This window comes from Oncorhynchus keta, chromosome 35 (genome assembly GCF_023373465.1).
Source record: "Oncorhynchus keta strain PuntledgeMale-10-30-2019 chromosome 35, Oket_V2, whole genome shotgun sequence".
Classification (NCBI taxonomy): Eukaryota; Metazoa; Chordata; class Actinopteri; order Salmoniformes; family Salmonidae; genus Oncorhynchus; species Oncorhynchus keta.
Window position 1 is genome coordinate 62,770,758 of NC_068455.1, and position 14,638 is coordinate 62,785,395.

The 14,638-nt window shown below is 43.5% G+C and overlaps 1 protein-coding gene across 1 annotated transcript in view; it reads left to right on the plus strand.

The window, feature by feature from the left end:
- LOC118368784 (insulin receptor substrate 1-B) overlaps positions 1-7,419 on the plus strand; it is a 56,999-nt gene extending 49,580 nt beyond the window's left edge. The window contains exon 4 of the mRNA XM_035753194.2: positions 3,845-7,419. Within this exon, the coding sequence (XP_035609087.1) occupies positions 3,845-3,852 (8 nt within the window). The 3' untranslated portion in view covers positions 3,853-7,419. The remainder of the gene's footprint in view (positions 1-3,844) is intronic.
- The last annotated feature ends 7,219 nt before the right edge of the window (positions 7,420-14,638 follow it).

Genomic DNA, 14,638 nt, shown 5'->3' on the forward strand with positions numbered 1-14,638 from the left:
CAGGTGAAGCTGGTTGAGAGAATGCCAATAGCTGTCATCAAGGCAAAGGGTGGCTACTTTGAAGAATCTAAAATATATTTTTATTTGTTGAATACTTTTTATGGCTACATGATTCCATGTGTTTTTTCATAGTTTTGACATTTTCACTATTATTCTACAATGTAGAAAATAGTAAAAATAAAGAAAAAACCCTTGTGTGAGTAGGTGTGTCCACATTTTTGACTGGTACTGTATATATTATAATAATAATAATATATATTTTAAATTAAACTTAGGGCCTTCTAATCTGTTCTGTAGCTCAGTTGGTAGAGCATGGCGCTTGTAACGCCAGGGTAGTGGGTTCGATTCCCGGGACCACTCATACGTAGAATGTATGCACACATGACTGTAAGTCGCTTTGGATAAAAGCGTCTGCTAAATGGCATATATTAAAAGGGCGCTGGCCGCCAAATGCGTCAAGACTAGGGCTGGATGGAGCCCCATGCTGCCTTGCCTGTCTTTATGTTAGTAAATCACCTCTCTGAACTGAACAGTATTTATTCTGCAGCCTTCTACGAATACTTTGGCAGAAAAGTGGAAGAGAGGGAGAGGCAGAGCGAGGCTTGATGTCCAAACTGTAGAACACAGGTCGTAGATAGGCCATACTTCAGCCTTAAACTTCGGGCCCAACAACACGGTGAACTAACGTGTAAGGTGGGCATTAGAGGTTTACACAGATCCACCTGTACCCAGGACCCGGCCCGGGAAGGGCCCATACAGATCAGCGACTGCTGCAGAAGGGAGAGAGAGAGACATTTGATCATTTATGCTGCTGCTCTTGCTTTTCACGAGAGTGGAGAGTGGTGAGTGTTATCTAATCAATGGAGGATGCAATTCAAATGATGGAAGGAGAAGGAGAGGCTACAATGATCAAGAGCCGACAGGTAGGCTGCTACATAATATCCCGAATGGAGTTGTTACACAGTAGAATGAGAAAGGACGTGCACTGTTTTACCCACTACCCTTTGCTCTTGTTGGCTTCCCCCTCTCCCATTCTGGAGCCAGGGACAGGACGTTCTTAAGAGATCAGGACGCGCACACACACACACACACAGTCACACACCCACATGCTTTCTCATTCCCATTCCCCCTCAAACAAATGCCAAAGCAACAAGTCCCTGTTCTCCATTCGGTATTGGTACACAGCCACACCCACCTATAGCTTTTACTGCATACTGGCCTTACCTGATCCACAGCACAGCACATACATCTCCCAGCTATCTCACACACACACACACACACACACACACTCTCTCTGCTCTTTGCACTGGTCCCCTCTTCCCTACTGGCTTTCATAAGACACTCTCTTTGCTTGGCAGAGGCCTTCCAATGGTGATGCCCCCCCCCCACCTTGTGTGTGCATGCTTACTGTGGCTGCGACATTGTGAGTCTTAGTACGCACATTGCACAGGTTCAAATCCCTAAGAGGACATGTATACACTCATACATACTCACATTCACACACCTGCCTAAATTAACGTTATATAACTTGACAGATGTGAAGTAATTGGCAGTGAGTCAGAGGGGAGAGAGTGTGTGTGTGTGTGTGTGTGTGTGTGTGTGTGTGTGTGTGTGTGTGTGTGTGTGTGTGTGTGTGTGTGTGTGTGTGTGTGTGTGTGTGTGTGTGTGTGTGTGCGCGTGCGCGCACTATGGTCTCCCCGTTTTAGCCAGTGTCAGACTACTAAGTACAGTGACCCTACACAGACAGACAACTTACTCAGATAGACAGACAACTTACTCAGATAGACAAGACACTTGAGTGATCCACAGACCGGTGTGTGACACAGAACAAGGCATTGCATCTTAATAAACAACTTGTATTAAGTGAGCGGTCGCGGACACTGACTCACAGACTGACAGATGCAAGGGTGACACACACACTCAAATCAATCTACTTAAAGGCACAGGAAACAGGGTGTCTCATCCTTAATGAATCGCTAAAGTGAGCCGTGACAGAAAATGACATTGACAGCCCCAGACAGGCAGACGAACACACGCAGACACCCACCAAAACACACACACGCACTACAATGGCTGCTCCAACAAATGAGCCATCACTGCCCCAGACAGACTGACAGGAGGACAGAAATAGAGAGGGAACTGTTTATTGGCCAGTCAGTGGCAGAGGCAGGTCGTAGCCCCATCTTGGCATCAGAGTTAAGGAGCCTGCAGAGAGGAACAGTCACACTCACACACAGACTCCCGCAGGCATCATCACATCGATTAGATCTCAGAACGGAAAGGCAACTCAAGGAAATGAATGAGATCGATAGACAAGCAGAGAGCGGGAAGGAGAGAGAGAGAGAGATCGGATTACAGTAGAAAGGAAACGCTTCCTGTCTGGTCTGGTTGCATATGAGTGCACCGATGTCAGTGGTTAGTGTGTGTGTGTGTCTGGGTTCGCATTTAGATCTAGAATAGCAGAAGAGGATGCACCTACAAGCCTAATGGATTGGTGCGTGTTTAGTAATAGTCTGTTTGGTCTAATGTGCCATCCATATAATCCTCTGTAAATCCCAGTCACTGTCTCCTCAGACACTCTGTGTCTAGACGCGCGCGCGCGCGTGTGTGTCTACACCAATATGTGTGTGTTTGTGTGCGTGCCAATGCGTTCCCTGTCTCCCTGGGTCCGTTGGGCTGATTGTTGGTACGGCTCTCTCAGGCTGAGCTGCACTGGCTTCTGTTGTTAGCTGGCACCATCTGTGCCGGGACGCTAAATATAGCTCTGCACCAGGAAGAAGAAGAAGAATGAGGGGGGCTCTCACCAGAAATATAGACGAGACACTTTTTTTTCATTAACAGTTAGAGAGCAGGCCTGGGAAATTTCAGGGAACAAGGGAGTCCTTTCTCTCAATCGGTCACCATTCATCTCTGTGTTTATATGATGTATCCGCCATGTGGCCAGCCCCCAGCAACCTTTCCTCCTATTTTAAACGGCCCTTTAATGACCATGTTAAAAACATGATGGTTATTATGGACCTACGGTACGTACTTGTCACATGTGACTGTTAGCTACCCCTAATAAAGGGATAATCGACCGATGGAGAGGAAGACGTATGAGAGTCGTGTTATGGTGTGCATTTTCAGTCCTTTTTCCTTTCCGTAGTCTAAATATCCTCTGTCAGTACGACCCTCGAAGGCATTATCAATCGTACAATAGGTTCCATAACAAAGACAAGTGTTGATGACCTTTTCTTAGTGACGTGCTTGCTTTGGTTTTGTAATAAGATGGGGAAAAGACTATATTGCCCTAAAACAAAACATGTACGCACACACACACACACACACACACACACACACACACACACACACACACACACACACACACACATTCTCTCTCTTGTCCAACCTCTCTCTCTCTGTATTTCTCTCTCCATATTTCTCTCTCTTTCCGTATTTCTCTCTCTTTCCGTATTTCTCTCTCTTTCCGTATTTCTCTCTCTGTCTCTCTCCGTATTTCTCTCTCTCCATATTTCTCTCTCTGTCTCCGTATTTCTCTCTCTCTCTCTCTGCATTTCTCTCTCTTTCTCTTTCTCCGTATTTCTCTCCCCGTATGTCTCTCTCTCGGGCGGTCTCACCCTCCTCCATTCCATCCCTCTGTTGAACTTTGCCATATATATTTAATTTGAGGACACAATATTCCCCTGTGGATAAACAGACATAGATATTTTATTTGTAGATTTGCAAACAATGTTGGTGATACAGTGTGGTAGTCAGTAGATGAATGTCATAATATTTAGTTCATCTTCGTATCATATTCTGTTGTCTACTGTTCTTCTAACTCAACCATTTCCTCTGCTTCCAGAATGCTGATGTCTATGGCCTTGGAATTATGGGGGGGAAATTACAGGAGACTTGGAGATCCCTAAGCTCCTTATCCTTTTGTGACAACCAATGGGAAGAGAGAGAAGTTGGACTGGTCACGCCCCTGAAAGCACTTTGGAAAGACGGATGGAAAACCTTTATTTTGTTGCTTTCAGTTTATTGGTTGTGATACCAATGGGGATGCGTGCCGATTCTAGTCCGTGAAGGGAGGACTCTCAGCCAATAAGAGAGAAGAATAAAGACTGACTGCGGACCGGGAGCCAATGATATTTTTCAATCATCAACCTAAATGAAAACACAATTAACCAATCGAAAAGCAGGATTTCATCTAATGATGGCTGAATATACATAGTATTATAAGGAAATATATAGAAGTATATATCCTTTCAAAAGTGCCTCATTTTTTGATTGTAGCCATTTTACAAAGAACTTAGCATTGACTAAGGAACTGAAGAAGCTTCAGTTTTTGTGCTCCTTTTGAAGTAGAATATGTTGTGGCGACCAGATGTAACGGACAAAGAAGAGAGCACTGGTACTGGTATATATTTTGAATAATAACGATGATGATGATGATGATGATGATGATGATGATGATAATAATAATAGCAATTAGCTGGCCTGACTGTGTTACTGTGAGAGATGTTAGCGGCATAGCTTCTAATGACTTCTATGCTCACCGCTTCAATGTAGCTGACAGATGTTTCTCTCTCTCTCCACTCTCTTTCAATATCTCTATCTCTCTCTGCCCACACCTCTCATCCAAGAATGCAGAGTTATTCTATATCACATATCAACATGCTCACATACTACACAATATGCTCTGGTCAATATGTATTTAATGCACAGAGAGACACTTGGCACTTGTTGCCGATAAAGACAACTAAAAAAAACTATTGTATGGAACTATATTTAACCATAAATAGTTCTTTCAGATACTTGTATTAATTATAACACAGAAATAGATTACTCCACAATTTCCGTAATCTTAGCCTGTCTACACTGAACAAAATATAAAACGCAACATGTAAAGTGTTGCTCCCATATTTCATGAGCTGAAATAAAAGTTCCATACACACAAAAAGCGTATTCTTTAGCTCCCGAGTGGCGCAGCGTTCTAAGGCATTGCATCTCACTACAGACCCTGGTTTGATTTCAGGCTGTGTCACAACCGGCCGTGATTGGGAGTCCCGTAGGGCAGCGCACAATTGGCCCAGCGTTGTTCGGGTTCGGGTTTGGCCGGGGTAGGCCATCATTGTAAATAAGAATTTGTTCTTAACTGACTTGCCTTGTTAAATAAAGGTGAAATAAAACATAGATGAATACATCTCTAAAATTGTGTGCACAGATTTGTTTACATCCCTGTTAGTGAGCATTTCTCCTTTGCCAAGATAATCTATCCACCTGACAGGTGTGGCATATCAAGAAGCTGATTAAACAGCAAGATCATTACATAGGTGCACATTGTACTGGGGACAACAAAAGGCTACTCTAAAATGTGCAGTTTTGTCACACAAGAAAATGCCATAGATGTTTCAAGTTTTGCCCAATTGCAATTGGCATGCTGACTGTGGGAATGTCCACCAGGGCTGTTGCCAGAGAATTTAATGTTGATTTTTCTACCATAAGCCGCCTCCAACGCCGTTTTAGAGAATTTGGTAGTTTGTCGAACCAGCTTCATAACTGCAGACTATGTGTAACCACACCAGCCCAGGACCTCCACCTCCGGCTTTGTCACCTACGGGATCATCTGAAACCAGCCGCCCGGGCAGTTGATGAAACTGGGAGTTTGCACAACAGAACAATTTCCTCACAAACGTCTCAGGGAATCTCATCTGCGTGCTCATCGTCCTCACCAGGGCCTTGACCTGACTGCAGTTTGGCGTCGTAACCGACTTCAATGGGCAAATGTTCACTTTCTATGGTCACTGACCAAGTGTGCTCTTCACTGATGAATTCCGGTTTCAACTGTACCAGGTAGATGGCAGACGGTGTGTATGGCATCATGTGGGTGAGCGGTTTGCTGATGTCCATGTTGTGAACAGAGTGCCCCAATGGTAGCGGTGGGGTTATGGTACTGACAGGCATAAGGTACAGACAATGAACACATTAGCATTTTATCGATAGCAATTTGAATGCACAAAGATACGCTGACGAGATCCTGAGGCCCGTTGTCGTGCAATTCATCCGCCTCCATGTCCTCATGTTTTCAGCATGATAATGAACGGCCTCAGGGATCTGTATACAATTCCTGGACGCTGAAAATGTCCCAGTTCTTCTTGGCCTTTATACTCACCACACGTCACCCATTGAGCATGTTTGGGATGCTCTGGATAAACGTGTAGTCCAGACTACTTTACACAGCCATTGAAGAGGAGTGGGGCAACATTCCACCTGCCAAAATCAACAGCCTGATCAACTCTATGCGAAGGAGATATGTCGTGTTCCATGAGACAAATGTTGGTCACACCAGATAACGACTGGTTCTCCATTTTTGTTCAGTGTTGTAATTATAGAATCACCCACGTTTGGTAGGCTATACTGTTTCATGCAATACTTTATGGCCATGGGCATGGTTGTTCATGCAGTGGTTACAATGTGCCACTGTTCAAACGTTGCTATAAGGCCTTAAAAAGTCAGCAGCAAAGCCACGGGAGCAAACGAGTTTGGTACAGGGACAGACGACATTTTTTACATGCAAATCTGATTGGATACAGCATTTGATCATTTACATATCAGCCTCAATTTAACTTCCAAAGTTTATTTTTTCTCTCTGAGGGCAAATCAGGGATTTCTCCGGGTACAGGGAACAAGCTACCAGCTGACTGTCCCAGGAAATTGGGGACTGTCCCGGGAAATCTGGGACATCTTGTCACGCTAGTCCATAGGGATAAAAGAGGTGCTAACAATAGCCCTTGCTAATGTTGGCTTACCTAACGTCTGGCTTTGATAACATGGCGTGCCTCGCTTAGCTGTGGGCAACATGCTAACTTTAGCCTAGTCAGCAAAGTATTCGGTTCTGAGGCATAGATAGGGCCACAACCCTCCTTTATGTTTCTCAGTTGCCGTCTCTCTCTCTCTCTCTCTCTCTCTCTCTCTCTCTCTCTCTCTCTCTCTCTCTCTCTCTCTCTCTCTCTCTCTCTCTCTCTCTCTCTTTGGCTCTTACTTTATACTCTTTCTGCTATGCATTAGCACTAAAGTGCCTGTCTGTCTGCCTGTCTGTCTGTCTATATGTCTGTCCCTGTCTTTCCCTTCAGCGCTATGAGGGCACAATATATACAGTCTATTTTCCTCTTATTTCTCTATTATTGGCTGTTCAATATTGTGTAAACTTAAGGTACCCTGCCCTGATTGATGTGTCAATGATGTTCAAGGATGTAGTGACCCATGAAATGACTTGACCAATGGCCCCTACCTTTGTGTTTGTATTGGGTTCGTGCTGGCTGTTTTGGCCCCGTGGAGGACTCCATTGAGGACCTCATCTATGGATGGCCCTATCAGTGCCAAAACAAAAATACGTTTTGACTCTTTGACAATATATTAAATAGCTAGCTACAAGTTCAGACCTTTTCTTTTTTTTCTTGTTTGTTAAATGCTATTATAACCTTGCCTCCGCTCTTGTTTGATTTTGCAAAAAAAATAATAATAATTGTCTTGGAAGTTTAAGAGACATCTTGCCTCATTAGTTTGCCTCTGTGACACGTATGAAAGAAAGGGGTGAGAGGAAGCACATCTAAAATTACTTCATGAACAATACTTACCATAAGTTGCCAATATGAGCCATCACAGAAAGAGAAAACACCCTTCAAAGAGAACCACATTTCTCTGTCCACGTTTCACTACCAGCACATATGTATATTCCGACAGTCAGTCCAAGGTGTCTGCCTCGTGCACTTCGTCCTCCCTCTTGTCACATGACTGTCGGGACTCGTAGAATAACAAAGCAGCTTTATTGCTACCAGATTGGGATCTGTGGTCAGGGCAATTGGCCATAATGGTTTCTAATGCAAAGGTGAGATTAGGAAAGTAGTTGGTTTCCAACCTCACTGTGCCGGGTTTGTTTCTAATGAGGGTTTACTGCAAGGCGCAACAAGGCAGTGATACGAGCACACACTTACACATTAGAACACAAACAGTAACTAGTGTCAATGTTTCCAAAAGGTTTTGGGGAATGTTTTCTTTTGTTATATAATGACTCCACAATCTTCCAAACTGAAGCCAGAGAGTTCACTCTGAAATCAAAATGAAGTCTGACGCTTTCTGGCCTCGAAAGTGGACAATGGTCATGAACCCAGTCACTGTAGAGGTCTGAAAGCATCAATATATATGACAAACTTTAACTTTGGAGTGAACTATCACTTTAAAGAGCTACTGAACATACCGACTGACACCTGTGTTTTTCTGTTGCTCATTAGAAAAACAAGGTTTCCTGACCGATTCCGCGTTTGGTTAATGACGTTTGCCCCTGTGAGACACTAGACAGGAAGCCTATTTCACTTCCTCAAAATCCTCAGAATTAATTTAACATAACTCAAGGAATCTGTCATTAGTTTTGATGTTTTGCCGAGGATGTTTTAGTCATGCAATTTTACATCTAATAAGGTGTTTGGTGCAGTATTTCTCAAGTTTTAAAAAATGTGTGGCGTGCTGGGCAGGTTTGTCTCACTGTGTACGCTATCGGATAGAGAGCAATCACTGCAGCTCTTCACAACCATGTTAGGGACATCATCAAATCAAAACCCAAACGTTATTTACCTGGTGTGAGGCATGGACGTTCCAAACTCCGTTTTAGACCAGACTGACTTTATGACCAAAATGATCCTATTTACACCTTGTAGTCAAGAATGAATGTTTCTGACTCATCTCAATGCCGTATGGGCCATTTCCAAATGGATTTGTTTCTTTTTCAAATGAAATTAATGAATGGTGATCATGTATAATGAACTTTATTTGGGAGAATTCAGGGGTTCGGGGAAGGGGGTGTTAAGCTTAATTGCTGTTCTCCATGACGATGGGGGGAGGGACTAAAACAGGGGGGTTCTAGATGGGAAAATACACATTTTTCCTATCTACAATTCTAAATGGGAAATTCTGATGCTCTTTGACTGTGATGTGACAATTTCACTTTTGTTGCTTTGAGAAGGAAAAACGACAACAACAAAAAGAAGATCTAGGAGTTTTTGATCCTTTTGATTCAAGGTAATGGTCTCATTAAAAGAAGAGAGGGACAGATTGAGACAAAGGGAACAACAAGGCAAAGTGACGGACGGGCACAGACAACCGGTTATAAAGGCAGGCGTTGGTACCGGCATACTGTACTGTAGTGACAGACACACAAACACGCACAATCACACTCATAAAGGCTTTAACAACCATAATCAAAAAACGGTTTAATGATTAGTTACCGTAAACAAAAAGCCTTTATTAGTCATCTCTCTCCCCAGTGATAAGATCGATGTGACTATGTAGTGGCAAGATGCCAACAGAGTTTATCACTTATCTCATTGGAATTATGACCAATTGCTTTGTTTGTGCCTGGGAAAGGCTGTGCGTGTATGTGTGTGTGTGTGTGTGTCACACACTCTCTCTCTCTCAGGCTCTCTCACTCACAATTAAATTAGTTTCAATGGGCATTATTAGCGAGAAAAGTCGGTATCTTTCATGTCTCCCTCTTTCCACTCACTCTTTCTTTGCCTAATGAAGTCTACGTTGTGATGATTCTCTGTGTCTGTCTCTCCCAGATGGCTTGGTAACTCAACCCCCAGGTTATATGCGCACCAAATCCCCATTGGGATGAATAGGAATGAGAACACAACACACACACACACATCTGTATGAACATGAAACAGATGCTCTCACTCTCTCTCTGCCCTGCCCATGAATAGGATGGAATATGGGAGAAAGGGGCACATATCATCACCAGTATGTATTAGGGGAATATGAGGCTGAAACCGCTTCACCAGAAGGCCAATGAAAACCATGTAAGTACACTGTATCTGTAGTCTATTCACTGTGGCCCTGACCCTATTGCTCTGTTCTTGTAAGCTGGCTCTTGTTCCCTCTCACCTGACGCCTCCTCTATGCTTCCCTCAGGGCATGTTTAGCCTTGTTAGACTTACATGTGAACCTTGTAGTCTAACCTCAGACACAGGAGCGAGGATCTTAGGGGGGCATGTCCCACTCAATGTTAAACAGACGTTAACAGAGACGCTAAAAAGCCAGAAAGATCGGTGGCTTGGCCCCAGGTGAAGAAGTAAGCTGTACTGGAGCTAAGCACTAGCTAACCGCTAACCACAAACACACTGCTTCCCTCTGTTAGGGCTGCTCTTACGTTACAGCGACCATTGTTGATGTAACGTGACAGGACAGGACAGTAGAGTAAAGTCTTTCACAGAGCCAAGCTGTGAATGAATGTCCTTTGAGATGGATGGATGAGAAGGGATGAGAATATGGCACTTGGAGCCTCCACATCAGAAAGAAAGAGGTAGAGAGGGATCGAGTGAGTTGGGAACTTCCGCCATCTGGTCATCATGGAGACGCAGAGTCAATGCCCATGTTCCGTTGCCTCCGCGGCAGTGCCACACCCCTCCCATGAGAGATAGAGACAATATTCTGGGATGGCGCCAAGGAGAGGTGGTAGAGGACAGCGAGTTTAGATGGGCACCGGGCACAGACAGTCATGTCATAAACCTAGAGGAAACGAGAGATAGAGAGGGAGGTAAAGAGAAATGAGGGAGGGGAAGAGAGGGAGTGACAGAAACGGAAAGAGAGAGGGAGAGAGAGAGCAGCTTTCCTCGAAGGCCAGAAGACAACAGGTGGATCTGTGGCTGTGAACTCTAGTTGGAAAACTAGGTAGAAGGACACACCCTCTGTAAAGCAGCATCCAAAAACATTAAACACTTAGTTTCCATGTGTTTGACCATTCCATTCGCGCTGACCCAGCCTTTATTTTACGCCGTCCTCCCCTCAGCAGCCTCCACTGGTCTCAGCCACGTGTTCGGGTGACGGACAGGAAGGAGCATGCAGATCCACACACATGCATACAGACTAGACATTGTAGGGCTTGGGGTCCACATGACACACAGACAACAGGTGTGTGCTTACAATGTAAACCGTATGTAATACTCATCAGTAGGCTATAGAAGTAAACAGAAAGGAATAAGTGATGATGTGATACTGGGCATTGTACATATTAATCCATCATTGTATTTGACAAAACAAAAAAACGTAAAAAGACTAACATGTTCCAGAATTACTTTTGGATGTGTATGTGGGGGCTTTTTCAAGCCTGTGTAGTGGGATCAAAAAGTATATTAACTGGCTTTTTATTACAATAAAAGTGTAGAATGGATGCATTTGAATACATTTCATTTCCCATGATCTGTCATTCATCAGCTCCAACCCCCATATGATGTAGCAGCACGTAGCTGTGCTCTGACCCATCGGCAAGAATACAGGAAGTCTTCCTGCTTTATGACTTCCTCTCTGGCACGGCCAAACAGGAAGCTCACTCTGTATTTGACACAGACATAGCAGGAGTCCCTGAACCAGATGCACAGAAATACACTGTAGAACAAATATCATGTTTTTATAGACTGATAAATATCTGAACTCTAGATTCATAATATACTTGATAATAACCGTACGGTTTCGTACATTTCGGTTATTCACCCTCTCCTTCACATTATCCTTTTTTAATCAATGACATTCTATGTTGTGCACTTGTTAAAGGTAATTTATTGTGAAAATATTGCGGCACAATTACTACAGTACAGACTAATATGGAAATAGTAAAACTCAGCGATTCCAATGCTTCTGGTATCTGAAGTCATTTGATCTGCAAAGGCCACAGCAGACCCAGCCCTTTCAAATGTATTTTCAGCCCCTTTCTGTGAACTCTTTCCTCCCACTTTTTCACAGTGTTCTTAGCCAAACCAAAATGTCTTCAATATCCCCCCCTCTTAATCTCTATGGGAATGTGGATGTCAATGTTTGTGTTCAGTTGCGTACGTCGTTAGCTCAGTTACTCTGTCGTTTTTTGGTTCAGAGAGAGAGAGAGTTAGAAAACATAAAATGACCACATGTAGCGAGGGAGGGAGGGGAAGGTGACGGTGAGGCCTCCATGCTTTATTTTCCTTGAAAGCTTCCTGAAAACCACAGACACATGGTACAGAATTCCCCTCACAGTGGGAGAGAGGCGGACCAGGGGGTAGACAGTTTTAAAGAGAGAAAACACACACACACACACAAATACATAGATATGCAAAAACAAACACACACACACACACACAGAGAGTGAGACAGAGAGTTACGAGAGAGAGCTTAGAAAGAGCTGTCAGTCTAACACCTTGGTTTTGATGGGTTTGAACTCTCATGGAGACTTCTATGGGAAAGTTGAACACCACGAGTTTTGCAGGGGAGGGGGAGGAGGGCTGTAGGGTAGTTGCATTAATCCAATGTACAATGTATTTCAACTTGATTGACAGATCCCCCAAGCTTCTCCCTTGGCCCCCCGCTGCTGGGTCCTGAAAGACAGTTGAGGACAAGCGAAGAAGTGGGTATTTTGGTGAGGCTTGCACGCTGGGAAAAGGTAAAGGGTCATCCTCCATAAATTAGACTGTTAGCGCTGTGATTTGAGCCACTAAACTATACTGAACAAAACTATAAATGTTACAGTTCATATAAGGAAAACAGTCAATTGAAATAAATGAATTAGGCCCTAATTTATGGATTTCACGACTGAGCAGGGTCGCAGCCAATGGGTGGGACCACCACCCACTGGGGAGCCAGACCCAGCTAATCAGAATGAGTTTTTCCCTACAAAAGAGGTTTATTACAGACAGAAATACACCTGAGCACATCCGTGGCATTGTGTTGTGGCAAAATCGCTCATTTTAGAGTGGCCTTTTCCCCAGCACAAGGTGCACCTGTGCAATTATTTTATTTTGATCTCTTTTAGCCCTCATTTGGACTAATCTTCCAAGAGTTCTAAAACATTCAAATACAATTTATAATACAATCACATTTTTACATAATACACTGATATATTGACCAGATAAATACTCTTAACAGTCTGAAAAGATAGATTGCTTCCTTCAACTTCCATAGTCCTGCACAATCTTCCAATTTATCCTAAAGTATTGTTTGAATTTATATCAAATCAAATCAAATTTATTTATATAGCCCTTCGTACATCAGCTGATATCTCAAAGTGCTGTACAGAAACCCAGCCTAAAACCCCAAACAGCAAACAATGCAGGTGTAAAAGCACGGTGGCTAGGAAAAACTCCCTAGAAAGGCCAAGACCTAGGAAGAAACCTAGAGAGGAACCGGGCTATGTGGGGTGGCCAGTCCTCTTCTGGCTGTGCCGGGTAGAGATTATAACAGAACATGACCAAGATGTTCAAATGTTCATAAATGACCAGCATGGTCGAATAATAATAAGGCAGAACAGTTTAAACTGGAGCAGCAGCACAGTCAGGTGGACTGGGGACAGCAAGGAGCCATCATGTCAGGTAGTCCTGGGGCACGGTCCTAGGGCTCAGGTCCTCCGAGAGAGAGAAAGAAAGAGAGAATTAGAGAGAGCATATGTGGGGTGGCCAGTCCTCTTCTGGCTGTGCCGGGTGGAGATTATAACAGAACGTGGCCAAGATGTTCAAATGTTCATAAATGACCAGCATGGTTGAATAATAGTAAGGCAGAACAGTTGAAACTGGAGCAGCAGCATGGCCAGGTGGACTGGGGACAGCAAGGAGTCATCATGTCAGGTAGTCCTGGGACATGGTCCTAGGGCCCAGGCCAGTTGAAACTGGAGCAGCAGCATGGCCAGGTGGACTGGGGACAGCAAGGAGTCATCATGTCAGGTAGTCCTGGGGCATGGTCCTAGGGCTCAGGTCCTCCGAGAGAGAGAAAGAAAGAGGGGAGAGAATTAGAGAACGCACACTTAGATTCACACAGGACACCGAATAGGACAGGAGAAGTACTCCAGACATAACAAACTGACCCTAGCCCCCCGACACATAAACTACTGCAGCATAAATACTGGAGGCTGATATATTGAAAGGTTTCTTGTTTGCTTAGATAAATTATTAAATTTCTTTATTGCTCTGAATCAAAATGTTATTTTGCCTAGTGGCAAAGGGTCGAATGCGCACCAACAGGGATGTAAACAAATGTGTGCACACATTGAGAGAAATAAGCTTTTTGTACATATGGTACATTTCAGAGATATTTTATTTCAGCTGGGACCAGCACTTCACATTGCATTTATATTTTTGTTCAATGTAGTTTCAAAGTTAATGTCACATCCACAAGTACAGTGAAATGCCTTTTTTTGCTAGCTCTAACCCCAATAATACAATAATCATGTAATACTACAAATACGTTAGAACAAAAACACAAGATATAAAATAAGAAACTAAAGTAGCACTATGACTAATCCAGCAATTATGTTTGGTATCCATGAAGTGTTATGTACAGTGAATGTGTTTTATAGTTTCATATTTGAGTTCCCTTTCTCTACTTTACAGATTCCTGTAGTAAGTAAGCACTAACATCACTTACACTGGGGAAACCAAGGGGAACTGGAAAAAAATATGCCTTTGGTTTAGTGTCACACGCCACCTAGTGGGCTAACTAGGTACTTGCAGTAAGTGCACTTCAAATCATTGAGTCCAACAAGTCTAGACAGCTATTACTCCACGGTATGCATGTCAAGAACGTCACTGATTACAATCTGGATATCAGGTTTACTGAATGTGTGTGTGACCTAGAACTG